At 44.4% G+C, this 19,614-nt stretch overlaps 1 protein-coding gene across 1 annotated transcript in view; it reads right to left on the bottom strand.

Annotated features, from left to right (window-relative positions):
- Nucleotides 1-923: 923 nt before the first annotated feature.
- LOC138674837 (olfactory receptor 5AR1-like) overlaps nucleotides 924-19,614 on the bottom strand; it is a 39,228-nt gene continuing 20,537 nt past the window's right edge. The window contains exons 2-3 of the mRNA XM_069762654.1: nucleotides 10,186-10,262; nucleotides 924-1,850 (exon numbers count right to left, since the gene is read on the bottom strand). Of these exons, the coding sequence (XP_069618755.1) occupies nucleotides 924-1,850; nucleotides 10,186-10,262 (1,004 nt within the window). The remainder of the gene's footprint in view (nucleotides 1,851-10,185; nucleotides 10,263-19,614) is intronic.

Here is a 19,614-nt window from a genome sequence, read left to right as displayed (position 1 = left end):
GCAGTACCTGAGCATGTGACCCTTGACCTCCAATGGGAGATCTTGCCCTGGGCATGCTCAGTGTGTGTAAATAAGGACTTAGTCCCAGAGAAGCCTGCTCGCCGCAGATCAGTGCAGGGTACAACAGGAGAGCCAGAAAAGGCAGTAGTGACCCTATGCACAGAATCAGCTTCAGCGAGACGCTGGGAGCGACGCCTCCGCTGAGCAGACCCCACTGCGGCCGAAGCAGAATGGGAGACTGCAGCAGACACGGATCGAGATTCCTCCTGTGCAGCAGAGGAAACTCGACTCCTAACAGTTTGTAATACCACTGCTAGACCTAACATACTAGCAACACACTGATTTTATACAAACACAGCAACAAGACAGAAGAAGAAACAGCACCTTTGAAATGTGGCACTGGAGAAAGATTTTCTCAATAACATGGATGGCAAGAAGAATAAAAATATTGCAACAAATTACGGTAAGCCAGATATGTCACTCGAAGCAAGGATCACCAAGTTACGACTTGGCAACGTTGGACACATCACCCAAAGAAAGAAATTACTGAAGAAGGATATCATGTTCAGAAGAATAAAGGGAACAAGGTAAAGAAGATCAGCAACCCGATGGCATAATACATTCAAGATAAGAGCCGAGAAGACAATGGTGGACATACCTAGGCTTGCACAAGATCAGTCTTTCTACACGGTGTTCATCCATCAAATCACCATGGCTCATGATCGAGCTGAAGGTCAATAATAACAATTAATAATTTATACAAACATACCGTAATTAAACTTTGTATTGAGCAAATATAGTTTTGTATTTCTTTTTTGTACAACAGAAACATACAATTTGTAATCAGGTCTTACGAAATAAAGTTTGACAAATAGTTCATTAAGTCTAGCCTCGGTAATATTTAAGATATTAGTGAGAATTTTCTAGGCTGCATACTTATAAATTGCTTGTTCTGCAGCTTTTTTAATGTCTTTATTTCTAAGACTGTATATAATAGGGTTGGCTAAAGGAGTAAACACTGTATAAAACAATGATAGGATCTTACTCATTGTAAGGGTTCGACCTTTTGTTCGGATGATATAAACACTGAGCAGAGTCCAGTAGAATATGGAGACCACAGTGAGGTGGGAGCTACAGGTGGAGAAGGCTTTCTGCCTACCGGTGCTGGATGAGATCCTTAAGATTGCTAAAACTATATAAGTATAAGTTATTACAATAATTGTGGCTGGAACAAGGACAATAGGAATACATGTTAAGTAAATCTCCAAATGAACAATGAAAGTTTCAGAACAGGCAAGTTCTAGTAAAGGGATAATGTCACAGAACACGTGGTCAATGATGTTAGTTCCACAATAGTTTAGTTTTGCTGTTGTAATCATGTAAATTAAAACAATGGAAAATCCAAACAACCAGCAGAATAAGGCCAATTTCACACAATATCCACCTGTCATGATAGAAGCGTAACGAAGGGGATTACAGATGGCCACATACCGGTCATAAGACATCACACCGAGGAGAAGACATTCAAAAGTTTCTGAGGCACATAAGAAATAAAACTGAGTGATGCAATCAATAAAAGTAATGGTCGCCCCATTATTCAGTAGGATATGGAGCATGTTGGGGACAATATCTGAGATCACCAAGATGTCACCGACGGACAGTTGTGAGATGAAGAAGTACATTGGAGTGTGGAGGTTCCTGCTGGTGGACACCAGGGTGATGATCAGGAGGTTCCCACATATTGTCCCACAGTAAATAACAAGGTAAACACAGAAAAGTGAAATTCTTATACTTTGGTCGACTTGAAATCCCGAAATGAAAAATTCTGTGACTGCAGTCAGATTGTTCTCCTGTGTGCAGAATAAAAAATCGTGTTGGTATAGTTTAATAAACATCACATTTCTTTTTTTACACCTGATTATTAATCACTCAAATGTCTTAAGTGCACGGTATGGATAACATGTTATAAATAAATGCTACTGGACATGTTTTAAATGTCCACCAATGTGTTGAATAAAATTAGAAAAAAAAAAAAACATGGCCAACACTGGTCCTCCGCTCTGAGATCTGTGTTCCCCGGCAGTCTTCTGACATTGTTGTGTCATGTGAGTGTTGCAGCCTATCGACAGATGCCTTCATAGCTCCATCAGGGTGGATGTCTACTCTAGCGGAACTGTGAAGGCTGCAGATAATCAGCGGCTGTTCATAGACTGCAGTACTCCTGTTACTTAAGATTGCAGTGGAGACAATGCTTAAACGAGAGGAGCGGAGCAGGTCTGTAAGGTAGATATGCTTTATTTCTGTTATTCTGGGCCCTGGGGGGAATATAAAAGGTCAAGTAATGTTATGTAATGTATTTTAAGCTCATGGCATGTGATTCTGATCTTAACCCCTTCCCGACCTGTGACACAGCGTATGCGTCATGAAAGTCGGTGCCAATCCGACCTGTGACGCATATGCTGTGTCACAGAAAGATCGCGTCCCTGCAGATCGGGTGAAAGGGTTAACTCCCATTTCACCCGATCTGCAGGGACAGGGGGAGTGGTAGTTTAGCCCAGGGGGGGTGGCTTCACCCCCTCGTGGCTACGATCGCTCTGATTGGCTGTTGAAAGTGAAACTGCCAATCAGAGCGATTTGTAATATTTCACCTAAAAAAATGGTGAAATATTACAATCCAGCCATGGCCGATGCTGCAATATCATCGGCCATGGCTGGAAATACTAATGTGCCCCCACCCCACCCCACCGATCGCCCCCCCAGCCCCCCGATCTGTGCAGCGCTCCCCTCCGTCCTGTGCTCCGCTCCCCCGTCCTCCTGTCCGCTCCCCCGTGCTCCAATCACACCCCCCCGTGCTCCAATCAAACCCCCCCGCACTCCGATCCCCCCCCGTGCTCCGAACCACCCCCCCTGCACACCGATCCCCCCCCCCTGCACACCGATCCACCCGCCCGCACACCGATCACTCTCCCCCTTGCTCCGATCCCTCCCCCCCCGTGCTCCGACGCCCCCCCGTGCCCTGATCTCCCCCCCCCTGTGCCCTGATCTCCCCCCCTTATACTTACCGATCCTGGCGGGGTCCGTCAGTCTTCTTCCCCGAGCGCCGCCATGTTCCAAAATGGCGGGCGCATGCGCAGTGCGCCCGCCGAATCTGCCGGCCGGCAGATTCGTTCCAATGTGAATTTTGATCACTGTGATATAATCTATCACAGTGGTCAAAATAAAAAAACAGTAAATGACCCCCCCCATTTGTCCCCCATAGATAGGGACAATAATAAAATAAAGAATTTTTTTTTTTTTTCACTAAGGTTGGAGTTAGAACTAGGGTTAGGGTTATGGTTAGGGTTAGGGTTAGGGGTAGGGGTAGGGGTAGGGGTAGGGTTAGGGTTAGGGTTAGGGTTAGGGTTAGGGTTAGGGGTAGGGTTAGGGTTAGGGGTAGGGTTAGGGGTAGGGTTAGGGTTAGGGGTAGGGTTAGGGTTAGGGTTAGGGTTTCGGTATGTGCACACATATTCTGGTCCTCTGCGGATTTTTCTGCAGCGGATTTGATAAATCCGCAGTGCTAAACCGCTGCGGATTTATGGCAGATTTACCGCGGTTTTTCTGCGCATTTCACTGCGGTTTTACAACTGCGATTTTCTATTGGAGCAGTTGTAAAACCGCTGTGGAATCCGCAGAAAGAAGTGACATGCTGCGGAATGTAAACCGCTGCGTTTCCGTGCAGTTTTTCTGCAGCATGTGTACAGCGATTTTTGTTTCCCATAGGTTTACATTGAACTGTACACTCATGGGAAACTGCTGCGGATCCGCAGCGTTTTCCAAAGCGTGTGCACATACCTTTAGAATTAGGCTATGTGCACACGGTGCGGATTTGGCTGCGGATCCGCAGCGGATTGGCCGCTGCGGATCCGCAGCAGTGTTCCATCAGGTTTACAGTACCATGTAAACCTATGAAAAACCAAATCCGCTGTGCCCATGGTGCGGAAAATACCGCACGGAAACGCTGCGTTGTATTTTCCGCAGCATGTCAATTCTTTGTGCGGATTCCGCAGCGTTTTACACCTATTCCTCAATAGGAATCCGCAGGTGGAATCCGCAGGTGAAATCCGCAGGTAAAACGCAGTGCCTTTTACCTGCGGATTTTTCAAAAATGGTGCGGAAAAATCTCACACGAATCCGCAACGTGGGTACATAGCCTTAGGGTTAGGGTTGGGTTGGAATTAGGGTTGTGGTTAGGGTTAGGGGTGTGTTGGGGTTAGGGTTGTGGTTAGGGGTGTGTTGCGGTTAGGGTTGTGGTTAGGGTTACGGCTACAGTTGGGATAAGGGTTAGGGGTGTGTTGGCGTAAGAATTGAGGGGTTTCCACTGTTTAGGCACATCAGGGGGTCTCCAAACGCAACATGGCGCCACCATTGATTCCAGCCAATCTTTTATTCAAAAAGTCAAATGGTGCTCCTTCCCTTCCGAGCCCCGACGTGTGCCCAAACAGTGGTTTACCCCCACATATGGGGTATCAGTGTACTCAGGACAAACTGGGCAACAATTACTGGGGTCCAATTTCTCCTGTTACCCTTGAGAAAATAAAAAATTGCTTGCTAAAACATCATTTTTGAGGAAAGTAAAATGATTTTTTATTTTCACGGCTCTGCGTTGTAAACGTCTGTGAAGCACTTGGGGGTTCAAAGTGCTCACCACATATCTAGATAAGTTCCTTGGGGGGTCTAGTTTCCAAAATGGGGTCACTTGTGGGGGGTTTCTACTGTTTAGGCACACCAGGGGCTCTGCAAACGCAACGTGACGCCCGCAGACCATTCCATCAAAGTCTGCATTTCAAAACGTCACTACTTGACTTCCGAGCCCCGACATGTGCCCAAACAGTGGTTTACCCCCACATATGGGGTATCAGCGTACTCAGGACAAACTGGGCAACAATTACTGGGGTCCAATTTCTCCTGTTACCCTTGAGAAAATAAAAAATTGCTTGCTAAAACATCATTTTTGAGGAAAGAAAAATGATTTTTTATTTTCACGGCTCTGCGTTGTAAACGTCTGTGAAGCACTTGGGGGTTCAAAGTGCTCACCACATATCTAGATAAGTTCCTTGGGCGGTCTAGTTTCCAAAATGGGGTCACTTGTGGGGGGTTTCTACTGTTTAGGCACACCAGGGGCTCTGCAAACGCAACGTGACGCCCGCAGACCATTCCATCAAAGTCTGCATTTCAAAAGTCACTACTTCCCTTCTGAGCCCCGACGTGTGCCCAAACAGTGGTTTACCCCCACATATGGGGTATCAGCGTACTCAGGAGAAACTGGACAACAACTTTTGGGGTCCAATTTCTCCTGTAACCCTTGGGAAAATAAAAAATTCTGGGCTAAAAAATTATTTTTGAGGAAAGAAAACGTATTTATTATTTTCACTGCTCTGTGTTATAAACTTCTGTGAAGCACTTGGGGGTTCAAAGTGCTCACCTCACATCTAGATAAGTTCCTTTCGGGGTCTAGTTTCTAAAATGGGGTCACTTGTGGGGGGTTTCTACTGTTTAGCCACATCAGGGGCTCTGCAAACGCAACGTAACGCCCGCAGAGCATTCCATCAAAGTCTGCATTTCAAAATGTCACTACTTGACTTCCGAGCCCCGACATGTGCCCAAACTGTGGTTTACCCCCACATATGGGGTATCAGCGTACTCAGGAGAAACTGTACAACAACTTTTGGGGTCAAATTTCTCCTGTTACCCTTGGGAAAATAATAAATTGCAGGCTAAAAAATCATTTTAGAGAAAATAAAATTTTTATTTTATTTTCATGGCTCTGCGTTATAAACTTCTGTGAAGCACTTGGAAGTTCAAAGTCCTCACCACACATCTAGATTAGTTCCTTTGGGGGTCTAGTTTCCAAAATGGGGTCATATGTGGGGGATCTCCAATGTTTAGGCACACAGGGGCTCTCCAAACGTGACATGGTGTCCGCTAATGATTGGAGCTAATTTTCCATTTAAAAAGCCAATTGGCGTGCCTTCCCTTCCGAGCCCTGCCGTGCGCCCAAACAGTGGTTTACCCCCACATATGGGGTATCAGCGTACTCAGGACAAACTGGACAACAACATTTGCGGTCCAATTTCTCCTATTACCCTTGGCAAAATAGGAAATTCCAGGCTAAAAATCATTTTTGAGGAAAGAAAAATTATTTTTTATTTTCATGGCTCTGCATTATAAACTTCTGTGAAGCACCTGGGGGTTTAAAGTGCTCAATATGCATCTAGATAAGTTCCTTGGGGGGTCTAGTTTCCAAAATGGGGTCACTTGTGGGGGAGATCCAATGCATAGGCACACAGGGGCTCTCTAAACGCGACATGGTGTCCGCTAACAATTGGAGCTAATTTTCCATTCAAAAAGTCAAATGGCGCGCCTTCCCTTCCGAGCCCTGCCGTGTGCCCAAACAGTGGTTTACCCCCACATATGAGGTATCGGCGTACTCGGGAGAAATTGCCCAACAAATTTTAGGATTCATTTTATCCTATTGCCCATGTGAAAATGAAAAACTGAGGCGAAAAGAATTTTTTTGTGAAAAAAAAAGTACTTTTTCATTTTTACAGATCAATTTGTGAAGCACCTGAGGGTTTAAAGTGCTCAATATGCATCTAGATAAGTTCCTTGGGGGGTCTAGTTTCCAAAATGGGGTCATTTGTGGGGGAGCTCCAATGTTTAGGCACACGGGGGCTCTCCAAACACGACATGGTGTCCGCTAACGATGGAGATAATTTTTCATTCAAAGAGTCAAATGGCGCTCCTTCCCTTCCGAACCTTACCATGTGCCCAAACAGTGGTTTACCTCCACATGTGAGGTATCGGTGTACTCATGAGAAATTGCCCAACAAATTTTAGGATCCATTTTATCCTGTTGCCCATGTGAAAATGAAAAAAATTGAGGCTAAAAGAATTTTTTTGTGAAAAAAAAGTACTTTTTCATTTTTACGGATCAATTTGTGAAGCCCCCGGGGGTTCAAAGTTCTCACTATGCATCTAGATAAGTTCCTTGGGGCGTCTAGTTTCCAAAATGGGGTCACGTGTGGGGGAGCTCCAATTTTTAGGCACACGGGGGCTCTCCAAACGTGACATGGTGTCCGCTAAAGAGTGGAGCCAATTTTTCATTCAAAAAGTCAAATGGCGCTCCTTCCCTTCCAAGCCCTGCCGTGCGCCCAAACAGTGGTTTACCCCCACATATGAGGTATCAGCGTACTCAGGATAAATTGGACAACAACTTTCGTGGTTCAGTTTCTCCTTGTACCATTGGGAAAATAAAAAAAATGTTGCTAAAAGATAATTTTTGTGACTAAAAAGTTAAATGTTCATTTTTTCCTTCCATGTTGCTTCTGCTGCTGTGAAGCACCTGAAGGGTTAAAAAACTTCTTGAATGTGGTTTTGAGCACCTTGAGGGGTGCATTTTTTAGAATGGTGTCACTTTTGGGTATTTTCATCCATATAGACCCCTCAAACTGACTTCAAATGTGAGGTGGTCCCTAAAAAAAATGGTTTTGTAAATTTCGTTGTAAAAATGAGAAATCGCTGGTCAAATTTTAACTCTTATAACTTCCTAGCAAAAAAAAATGTTGTTTCCAAAATTGTGCTGGTGTAAAGTAGACATGTGGGAAATGTTATTTATTAACTATTTTGTGTCACATAACTCTCTGGTTTAACAGAATAAAAATTCAAAATGTGAAAATTGCGAAATTTTCAAAATTTTCGCCAAATTTCCGTTTTTATCACAAATAAACGCAGAATTTATTGACCTAAATTTACCACTAACATGAAGCCCAATATGTCACGAAAAAACAATCTCAGAACCGCTAGGATCCGTTGAAGCGTTCCTGAGTTATTACCTCATAAAGGGACACTGGTCAGAATTGCAAAAAACGGCAAGGTCTTTAAGGTCAAAATAGGCTGGGTCATGAAGGGGTTAAAGGGGTTATTCCCCCCAGCAAAATTAACTTTAATCAACATTTTAATTAATAGATCTTGGAATACTAATAACTTTACCAATGTTATGTATTTAAAAATAATGTTCCTGTGCAGTGATAATCTTATAAATGTGCCCCTGCTGTGTACTGTGTAATGTCTGTGTCTGACCGTGTAATAGCACGGTACAAATGTTCTACAGCTTCTAGGCAGAGGAGGAAGCAAAAAAGAGTATACAGACAGGACAGTCCGGGGATCACAGCTGATCCTTTATAGGAGGTAGAACATTATAATATAATAATAATAATAATTTTTATTTATATAGCGCCAACATATTCCGCAGCACTTTACAAATTCTAGAGGGGACTTGTACAGACAATAGACATTACAGCATAACAGAAATACAGTTCAAAACAGATACCAGGAGGAGTGAGGGCCCTGCTGCTCGCAAGCTACAGACTATGAGGAAAAGGGGAGACACGAGAGGTGGATGGTAACAATTGCTTTAGTTATTCGGACCAGCTATAGTGTAAGGCTCAGGTGTTCATGTAAAGCTGCATGAACCAGTTACCTGCCTAAGTATGTAGCAGTACAGACACAGAGGGCTAATACTGCATAAAGTGTATGAGAACATGATGTGAGGAACCTGATTGTTTTTTTTTTTTTTTTTATTATAAATAGGCCACACAGGGATCGTTAGGTTAATGCATTGAGGCGGTAGGCCAGTCTGAACAAATGAGTTTTTAGGGTACGCTTAAAACTGTGGGGATTGGGGATTAGTCGTATTAACCTAGGTAGTGCATTCCAAAGAATCGGCGCAGCACGTGTAAAGTCTTGGAGACGGGAGTGGGAGGTTCTGATTATTGAGGATGCTAACCTGAGGTCATTAGCGGAGCGGAGGGCACGGGTAGGGTGGTAGACTGATACCAGGGAGGAGATGTAGGGTGGTGCTGAGCCATGGAGTGCTTTGTGGATGAGGGTAGTAGTTTTGTACTGGATTCTGGAGTGGATGGGTAGCCAGTGTAATGACTGGCACAGGGTAGAGGCATCGGTGTAACGGTTGGTGAGGAATATGATCCTGGCAGCAGCATTCAGGACAGATTGGAGCGGGGAGAGTTTGGTAAGAGGGAGGCCGATTAGTAGAGAGTTATAATAGTCCAGACGAGAATGAATAAGTGAAACAGTAAGAGTTTTTGCAGAGTCGAAAGTAAGAAAAGGGCGAATTCTAGAAATGTTTTTGAGATGCAGGTAAGAAGAGCGAGCCAGTGATCGGATGTGGGGGGTGAATGAAAGGTCAGAATCAAGGATGACCCCAAGGCTGCGGGCATGTTGCTTTGGAGTAATGGTGGAACCACACACAGAGATGGCAAGGTCAGGCAACATTGCTTAAAAACAGGCAGGAAATGTTTTCCTTCACAGAAAGAATCAGCCGTGATCCCGGCTGTCCTGTCTGTATACTCTCCTCGCCTGCCCAGGAGATGAGGTGTGATCAGACCAGGTCCCTGAACAGTCGGACACAACCATTGCACAGTACAGCAGGGGCACAATTATTAGATTATCTCAGCACAGGAACATTTTTTAACTCATCCAATACTGGAAATTATTATAATTCCAAGATCTATTGATTAAAATCAACCCTTCAAATCTGTGACATAGACAAATACAAGTGAATGTTTAATGGGGTTGTCCAAAACAAAAACAATGCTGGCCTATTGATAAGATAGGTCTTCCATATCTGACTGTTGGGGGTATGACACTCAGCACCCCAATAATCAGCTGTTCCCTAAGCCGGTGGCAGCTTAAAGTGGAGCTGCACAGCAGAGTTCTGTCAATGACTGTGGCAGGGTACTACAGATCTGCACCTTATTGATGTGCAGTTACTGGCACCGGAACAGCCGGGTATTGCACCACCACAAATACCCTATATTGAGTGTGTATGAAAAAAATAGCAACACTGAATAAATCCCTAAAATCCCTAACTTTTTAAAAAAAATTATTGCAAAATTTTAACAATATTGCCAAATTAAATTATTTATTTGCTAGAAAATGGTAATTAAGAAACATACAAATTGATTTAGTCTGCAAAAATAGGCCAAAAAAATTAAGACTTTTAAAAAATAGCATAGTTGTGCAAAAAAAAAAAAAAAAAAATAACGATGGAGGTATCTGATCATGAAAACCCCAAATAACCCAAATCTGATTTTACTTTTTCTTTTAATTTAACACAAATTGTTGTACCTTAGACTTGCGGAGATTAGAATTCATTGCCTTTTCTTTACAGCAAAAATGAAGGTAGAAGAACTGCTCCAACAAGGCTAAAAAAACAAAGACAAAAAAAATAAAATATGGAGAAGAATAATCAAATAAAATACATGTTCTCATCTCTAAATATATGTTCTTGTCTCAACATTGAAGAAACAGAAAATACAAATAATTAAAAAGGTAATAAGCTTCTAATAGAAACAAAGCCAATACATTTTCCTTTTTGCTATGACATTACCATTAAATTACATTTCATGGTGCCTAATCTAATGGATCCCAAAGGTTTCTTTAGTTTACTTACATCAGATATATACGTTTTCTTTCAGCTTATTTCATAGATCTCAGTTTTGCTGTGTAGTAAAGACCCAGCAGAGGGAAATTGTAGAAATATTTGACAGCATCATAGTTGTGCTGTGCGACCATCAGACAAATGAACGTGAGCCATAGGAAATACAAAATATAAAGAAAAGTTCCAGTTATCAAAAGTCTTTGAAGCTTTGTTTGTCATTTTCTCTAGAGTCTACTTAGGTAAAACATAAAAATAAAACTATGATTAATTATTTAATTTTAAGAATAGGTGAACCTAAAACTTTGATAAAAAAGTTTTGTTTGTAAAGAAAGAAAAGTGTAGAATAAATTAGGAAAGTTCAATGAACTCCTGACAAACTTTAGTTTAGTTTCTGTTCATGGAGTTTCTTTATATATTTTGTTATACACTCCTAAATAATAAAGATCCTTCGGTATAGGGTTGAGCGAAACGGGTCGGTCATTTTCATAAGTCGCCGACTTTTGGCAAAGTCGGGTTTCATGAAACCCGACCCGATCCCTGTGTGGGGTCAGCCATGCGGTACGCGACTTTCGCGCCAAAGTCACGTTTCAATGATGCGAAAAGTGCCATTTCTCAGCCAATGAAGGTGGACGCAGAGTGTGGGCAGCGTGATGACATAGTTCCTGGTCCCCACCATCTTAGAGAAGGGCATGGCAGTGATTGGCTTGCTGTCTGCGGCGTCACAGGGGCTATAAAGGGATGTTCCCGCCGACCGCCATCTTACTGCTGCTGATCTGAGCATAGGGAGAGGTTGCTGCCGCTTCGTCAGAAGCAGGGATAGCGTTAGGCAGGGTACATTAACCCCCAAACCACTTGTACTGTAGGGATTTACACTGTCCAACACCACCTTTTGTTTGCAGGGACAGTGGAGGCTACATTTTTTCCCCTCAGCGCTGTAGCTCATTGGGCTGCCCTAGAAGGCTCCCTGATAGCTGCATTGCTGTGTGTACGCCGCTGTGCAAACCAACTGCTTTTTTCAAAGCACAAGTCCTGTTGCTCCTTCCTTTCTGCACAGCTATCTTGTTTGTTCGTCCACACTGTTGACTTTTTTTGTGCAGCAGTCCTCTCCTTGTTATTGCTGCCTGCCATACCTGGCTGAGATTACTGCAGGGAGATAGTAATTGTAGGACAGTCCCTTTTTTTTTTTGTTTTGTTATATCTCTTCAAGCCACTTTCTGCCACAGAAAATATACTCTAATACAGTGGCCCAGATTTATTCACTAGTCTCCCTGAAGAAGAAAAGAGTGCAGATTAAAATTGGCAAATCTGTATCAGTGGCAGTCCTGTGTGTGCAACCTGTCTCAAATTGTGTGCCACATTAAACCTAGTGTGTAATACTGGGTCAGATTTCTTTTAAATTCTCACTGAAAAAAAAATAGTGGGAGATTAAGATTGGCATTTCTGCTTCAGTGCCACTCCTGTGTGTGCCACCTGTCTCAAATTGTGTGCCACATTAAACCTAGTGTGTAATACTGGGTCAGATTTCTTTTAAATTCTCCCTGAAAAAAAAATAGTAGGAGATTAAGATTGGCATTTCTGCTTCAGTTCCACTCCTAAATGTGCCACCTGTCTCAAATTGTGTGCCACATTAAACCTAGTGTGTAATACTGGGTCAGATTTCTTTTAAATTCTCCCTGAAAAAAAAATAGTGGGAGATTAAGATTGGCATTTCTGCTTCAGTGCCACTCCTGTGTGTGCCACCTGTCTCAAATTGTGTGCCACATTAAACCTAGTGTGTAATACTGGGTCAGATTTCTTTTAAATTCTCCCTGAAAAAAAAATAGTAGGAGATTAAGATTGGCATTTCTGCTTCAGTTCCACTCCTAAATGTGCCACCTGTCTCAAATTGTGTGCCACATTAAACCTAGTGTGTAATACTGGGTCAGATTTCTTTTAAATTCTCCCTGAAAAAAAAATAGTGGGAGATTAAGATTGGCATTTCTGCTTCAGTGCCACTCCTGTGTGTGCCACCTGTCTCAAATTGTGTGCCACACTAAAACTAGTGTGTAATACTGGGCCAGATTTCTTTTAAATTCTCCCTGAAAACAAAAAAAATAGTGGGAGATTAAGATTGGCTTTTCTGCTTCAGAGCCACTCCTGTGTGTGCCACCTGTTTCAAATTGTGTGCCACATTAAACCTAGTGTGTAATACTGGGTCAGATTTCTTTTAAATTCTCCCTGAAAAAAAAATAGTGGGAGATTAAGATTGGCATTTCTGCTTCAGTCCCATTCCTGTGTGTGCCACCTGTCTCAAATTGTGTGCCACATTAAACCTAGTGTGTAATACTGGGTCAGATTTCTTTTAAATTCTCCCTGAAAAAAAAAATTGTGGGAGAAAAAGATTGGCATTTCTGCTTCAGTGCCACTCCTGTGTGTGCCACCTGTCTCAAATTGTGTGCCACATTAAACCTAGTGTGTAATACTGGGCCAGATTTCTATTAAATTCTCCCTGAAAAAAAAAAGTGAGAGATTAAGATTGGCATTTCTGCTTCAGTGCCACTCCTGTGTGTGCCACCTGTCTCAAATTTTGTGCCACAAAACATATACTGTATGAGAGTGGGCCACATTTCTTCAATATTCTCCCAGAAAAAATAAAAAGGGGGAGATATGAATTGTTAGTGTCTGCATCAGCGTCAGTCCTGTTAGTGGCATATCTGCCTGCCACTGAAGCTGTGTACTGTTATACATTGGGCCTGATTTTCCCTGCAGTCTGACCCACCTATAAAGGGATATATAAATCCAAAAGAAGTTTGAGTTCACCTTGTAACTGGTTTTACAGTAACAAATACCGTTAGTTTGGTTACGTTTTTCAAACAATGAGGAAGTCTGGTGGAAGAGGTCGTGGCCGTGGGCGGTCATTGCCAGCTGGTAATGATGGTAGTGGTGGAGCATCAGGTGGTCGTGGGAAAAGCAATATAGCACCTAAGTCTTGAGATGTTGAGCCAGGTTCGTCGACTGGCTACATAAGGCCTCGAACGCTCCCTTTTCTGGGAGTAGGAAAACCGCTTTTAAAGCCGGAGCAGCAAGAACAAGTTTTGGCTTTCCTTGCTGAGTCAGCCTCTAGCTCTTTCGCCTCCTCTTCTGAAACTGCTAAATGTAAAAGCAGTGCATCGTTAGTGGATGTTCACGGTCAGGGACAAGTCGCTTCCTTGTCTTCTTCACCAAGAACAACAGAGAAGGATGCATCAGGCGACACAACGGGTTACTCCATGGAGCTCTTTACACATACTGTTCCTGGGTTAGAAAGTGAAACAGTTAACAGACCATGCCCATTACAAGTTGAATCGGACATGGAGTGCACAGATGCACAGCCACAGCCAGATTACTATGCTGTTCCTTTGACTCAGACCACAACATTGCCCTCACAGTGTACTGATCCAGAATTAGACACTGATGAGACTATGGTGCCCCGTCACGAACGCTATACCACCGGCTTACATGGTGACACAGACGAAGTTGCACACGAGATAGAAGAGGAGGTCATAGATGACCCAGTTGTTGACCCCGATTGGCAGCCATTGGGGGAACAGGGTGCAGGCGGCAGTAGCTCTGAAGCGGAGGAGGAGGAGCCGCAGCAGGCATCAACATCGCAACAGGTTCCATCTGCCAGGCCCGTATCTGGCCAAAAACGCGTGGCAAAACCAGTTGTAGGACAGCGTGGACATACGGTTAAAGAAGCTCAGTCTGCAATGCCTGAAAAGGTATCCGATAGTAGAAAGAGTGCAGTCTGGCATTTTTTTAAACAACATCCAAATGATCAGCGCAAAGTCATCTGTCAAAAATGTTCAACTTCCTTAAGCAGAGGTCAGAATCTTAAAAGTCTAAATACAAGTTGCATGCGTAGACATTTAACCACCATGTATTTGCAAGCCTGGACTCACTACCAAACGTCCCTTAAGGTTGTAGCACCCTCGGCCAATGAAGCTAGTCAGCAACGCTACATCCCTTCCCTCACTGTAAGCCCACCATTTCCCGCACCACCTGCAGCAAATGTGCAGATTTTGTCGCCAGGCCAAAGCAGTCAGGGAATCACCAGTTTCATAGTAGGAAACACTGCATGTAGGGCACCAGCAAGAATACCATCTCCAACCCTCTCTCAGTCTGCCATGTCCACCGGCACCCCCGCTAGTTCCACGATCTCCAGCTCTCCAGTCCAGCTCACCCTGCATGAGACTCTCGTTAGGAAAGGGAAGTACTCATCGTCGAATCCGCGTACACAGGGTTTGAATGCCCACATTGCTAGACTAATCTCATTAGAGATGATGCCCTACCGGTTAGTTGAAAGCGAAGTTTTCAAAGCCCTGATGGACTACGCAGAACCACGCTACGAGCTACCCAGTCGACACTTCTTTTCGAGAAAAGTCATCCCAGCCCTCCACCAGCATGTAAAAGACCGCCTCGTCCATGCACTCAGGCAATCTGTGAGTACAAAGGTGCACCTGACAACAGATGCATGGACCAGTAGGCATGGCCAGGGACGTAACGTGTCCATCACGGCTCACTGGGTTAATGTGGTGGATGCAGGGTCCACAGAGGACAGCAATATTGGGACAGTTCTGCCTAGCCCACGGTCTAGGAAACAGTTGGCTGTAGGCGTTCGCCCCCCCTCCTCCTCGTCCTCCTGCAGAAGCAAGAGCTCGTCCACAGACCGCAGTCGCACGAGCACTCCATCCGCAGCTGCCACTGTTGCACACGAGATGTCCCATTATGGGACACCTTGTGGCAAGCGTCAGCAGGCTGTATTGGCAATGAGGTGTTTGGGCGACAACAGACACACCGCGGAAGTTCTGTCCGAGTTCTTGCAGAAAGAAACTCAGTCATGGCTGGGCACTGTACATCTTGAGGCAGGCAAGGTAGTGAGTGATAACAGAAGGAATTTTATGGCTGCCATAGCCCTTTCCCAACTGAAACACATTCCTTGCCTGGCTCACACCTTAAACCTGGTGGTGCAGTGCTTCCTGAAAAGTTATCCGGGGTTACCCGACCTGCTCCTCCAAGTGCGCAGACTTTGCTCGCATATCCGCCGTTCGCCCGTGCACTCCAGCCGTATGCAGAACCATCAGCGGTCGTTGAACCTTCCCCAGCATCGCCTAATCATCGACGTTGCAACAATGTGGAACTCCACACTGCACAAGCTTCAGAGACTGTGCGAAATGAGGCGTGCTGTTATGTATTTGTGGGAGGATGCACATACACGGGCAGGCAGTTGGATGGCAGACTGTTATGATCTGGTGGCCTAGGAGCAGCATGAGACGGACTCTGGAGAAGGTGGTCCCTGTACTGACCGCAAACCCTGAACCTAGCAGCACAACTAGATGTAGCCGTGGGGGGTACCTAACACTCCCTAGACCCCTCGGCACAGCCTAAGATCTAACTACCCCTAAAGACAGAAACAGGAAACCTATCTTGCCTCAGAGAAAATCCCCAAAGGATAGATAGCCCCCCACAAATATTGACTGTGAGAGGAGAGGGAAATAACATACGCATATATGAAATTAGGTTTTAGCATAGGAGGCCATACTAGCTAAAAAGAAAGAATAGAACAGAGTACTAGGCGGTCAGTATAAAAACACTAGAAAATATCCACGCAGAAAATACGGATCACCACATCTGACTAAAGACATGGAGGGTATATCTGCATCTCCAGAGAAATATCTAGGCTGCAAAAAATCCTTCAAAGACTAAGCTGGACAAAACAAAAACATGAAAATGCACAAAACTATAAAGTCTACAGCAAAAGGTGGACAGCAAAAACCAAACCAGAACTTATCTTTGTAGAAAAGCACAGCAAACTGGAGAGACCAGCAGGGAAGTGAATCCTTCCAGAACAATGGACAACTGGCACTGACTAAATGATACTGCAAAGCTATATAACCCAGTCAGTCCTTCAATTAGTAGATACACCTGTCCACTCCTGCAGTCCGGGCACAACTGCATTACCCTCTACAACCACCGGAGGGAGCCAAAAAGCTGAATTCACAACAGCAGACATGAAGTTGTCAGGTGTGCAGTGGTCGAAGGTACAAGACCTGTGTCAAGTCCTTCAGTGTTTTGAGGAATGCACACGGCTGGTTAGTGCAGACAACGCCATAATAAGCATGAGCATGCCCCTAATGCGCCTGCTGATGCAAAGTTTGACGCACATAAAGGATCAGGCGTCTGCAGCCGAGGAGAGGGAAGCCTTGATGACAGTCAGCCATTGTCTGGTCAGGGCAGTCTACAGGACGAGGTAGCGGGCGAATAGGAGGAGGACGAGGGGGATGATGGGGATGAGTATTTTTTGTATGAGGAAGCTTCTCCGGGGCCAATAGCAACTGGTGGCATAGCAAGGCCGGGTTCAGGGTTTTTTAGGGAGACAAGTGACGTAGATTTGCCTGAAACTGCCCCTCAACCCAGCACAACCGCAGATTTGACAACTGGAACTTTGGCCCACATGGTGGATTAAGCCTTACGTATCCTCAAAAGGGACCCACGCATTATTAAAATGATGACCGATGACGATTACTGGTTGGCCTGCCTCCTTGATCCTCGCTATAAAGGCAAATTGCAAAATATCATGCCACATGAGAACCTCGAACAAATATTAGCAACCAAACAAGCAACTCTTGTAGACCGTTTGATTCAGGCATTCCCAGCACACAGCGCCGGTGATGGTTCTCACACGAGCTGCAGGGGGCAACAGGGCAGAGGTATTAGAGTTGCACAAATCAGAAGTGGCGTTGGACAGAGGGGTTTTCTGACCAGGTTGTGGAGTGATTTCACAATGACCGCAGACAGGACAGGTACTGCAGCATCAATTCAAAGTGACAGGAGACAACATTTGTCCAGTATGGTTACTAACTATTTTTCATCCCTTATCGATGTTCTCCCTCAACCATCATTCCCATCTGATTACTGGGCATCCAAAATAGACACCTGGCCTGAATTGGCAGAATATGCATTGCAGGAGCTTGCTTGCCCAGCAGCTAGTGTGCTATCAGAAAGAGTATTCAGTGCTGCTGGTTCAATATTGACCGAAAAAAGGACTCGTCTGGCTACCCAAAATGTTGATGATCTAACCTTCATTAAAATGAACCACTCATGGATTTTGAATTATTTTGCCCCACCTTTCCCGGCTGACACCTAGCTTTCCTATAAAAAGGTCTTGCTTGTGGACTCGTCTTACTGACTGTTCCTATCTCTTAATTTGCAGCAGCTGTTTGTCCAGCATACAACATGTTTACACCTCCCTAAATGGGTTAACTCCCCCCACGGGGCCGTGGTCGCGCCACTTGGCGCAAGAACCCGTGAGAGTGCCGTTTGTCTGAAGAGGTGGGTGTTGCCCGCTTTTGGTCAACGGCACTGCAACTGGGTCCCTCATAGTTGTTGTGAATTCTGTGGCAGAGCTCCCTCCTGTGGTCACAAGTGGTACTTCGGCTGATTCACTCTGTGAGCTTCCGTTAGTGGAGGAGAGTGGTACTGCGGCTTCTGAGTTTCCTTCCTCAGGTGATGTGGTGAAGTCGTTAGGTGCTGCTCTATTTAACTCCACCTAGTGCTTTGATCCTGGCCTCCAGTCAATGTTCTAGTATTTGACCTGTTTCCTCCTGGATCGTTCCTGTGGCCTGCTGCTCTGCATAGCTAAGTTCTGCTTTGCTATTTTGTTTGCTGTTTTTTTTTCTGTCCAGCTTGTCTTATTGTTTTTCTTTGCTTGCTGGAAGCTCTGGGACGCAGAGGGTGTACCTCTGTGCCGTTAGTTCGGTACGGAGGGTCTTTTTGCCCCCTTTGCGTGGTTGTTTGTAGGGTTTTGTGTTGACCGCAAAGTTACCTTTCCTATCCTCGCTCTGTTTAGTAAGTCGGGCCTCACTTTGCTAAATCTATTTCATCTCTACGTTTGTCTTTTCATCTTAACTCACAGTCATTATATGTGGGGGCTGCCTTTTCCTTTGGGGTATTTCTCTGAAGCAAGGTAGGCTTATTTTCTATCTTCAGGCTAGCTAGTTTCTCAGGCTGTGCCGAGTTGCATAGGGAGCGTTAGGCGCAATCCACGGCTGCCTCTAGTGTGGTTGGAGAGGATTAGGGATTGCGGTCAGCAGAGTTCCCAGGTCTCAGAGCTCGTTCTATGTTTTTGGGGTTATTGTCAGATCACTGTATGTGCTCTGACTTCTATGTCCATTGTGGTACTGAATTACCTCATCATAACAGTACTGGAGGACCAAAGTACTAATGATTCTCAATAGAGGGAAAAAAGAAGTTCTGAGACCATTTTTTTTTCTCTGCACTGTGTTTTGCCTTTTTTTTCCCCTAGACATTTGGGTGGTTCAGTACACATGTGTAGCGATGGACATTAAAGGTCTGTCTTCATGTGTGGATCAGCTCTCGGTAAGAGTACAAAAGATTCAAGACACTATTGATCAGAAATCTATGTTAGAACCAAGGATTCCTATTCCTGACTTGTTTTTTGGAGATAGAACTAAATTTCTGAGTTTCAAAAATAATTGTAAACTATTTCTTGCCTTGAAACCTCGCTCCTCTGGTGACCCAGTTCAACAAGTTTTGATCATTATTTCTTTTTTACGTGGCGACCCTCAGGACTGGGCATTTTCTCTTGCGCCAGGAGATCCTGCATTAAGTAATATCGATGCGTTTTTCCTGGCGCTCGGATTGCTGTACGATGAACCTAATTCAGTGGATCAGGCAGAGAAGAATTTGCTGGCTCTGTGTCAGGCTCAGGATGAGATAGAGGTATATTGTCAGAAATTTAGAAAGTGGTCCGTATTCACTCAATGGAATGAAGGTGCGCTCGCAGCTATTTTCAGAAAGGGTCTTTCTGAAGCCCTTAAGGATGTCATGGTGGGATTTCCTATGCCTGCTGGTTTGAATGAGTCATAGTAACATAGTAACATAGTAACATAGTTAGTAAGGCCGAAAAAAGACATTTGTCCATCCAGTTCAGCCTATATTCCATCATAATAAATACCCAGATCTACGTCCTTCTACAGAACCTAATAATTGTATGATACAATATTGAGCTTAAACCTGAGCCTATGCAGTGCGATAGGACTTTGACCAGAGTTGAACGGCAAGAACACAGACGTCTG

This window comes from Ranitomeya imitator, chromosome 4 (assembly GCF_032444005.1).
Source record: "Ranitomeya imitator isolate aRanImi1 chromosome 4, aRanImi1.pri, whole genome shotgun sequence".
Taxonomy (NCBI): Eukaryota; Metazoa; Chordata; class Amphibia; order Anura; family Dendrobatidae; genus Ranitomeya; species Ranitomeya imitator.
The sequence above is the reverse complement of the archived record's forward strand: the minus strand, read 5'-3'. Positions and strand labels throughout refer to the sequence as shown.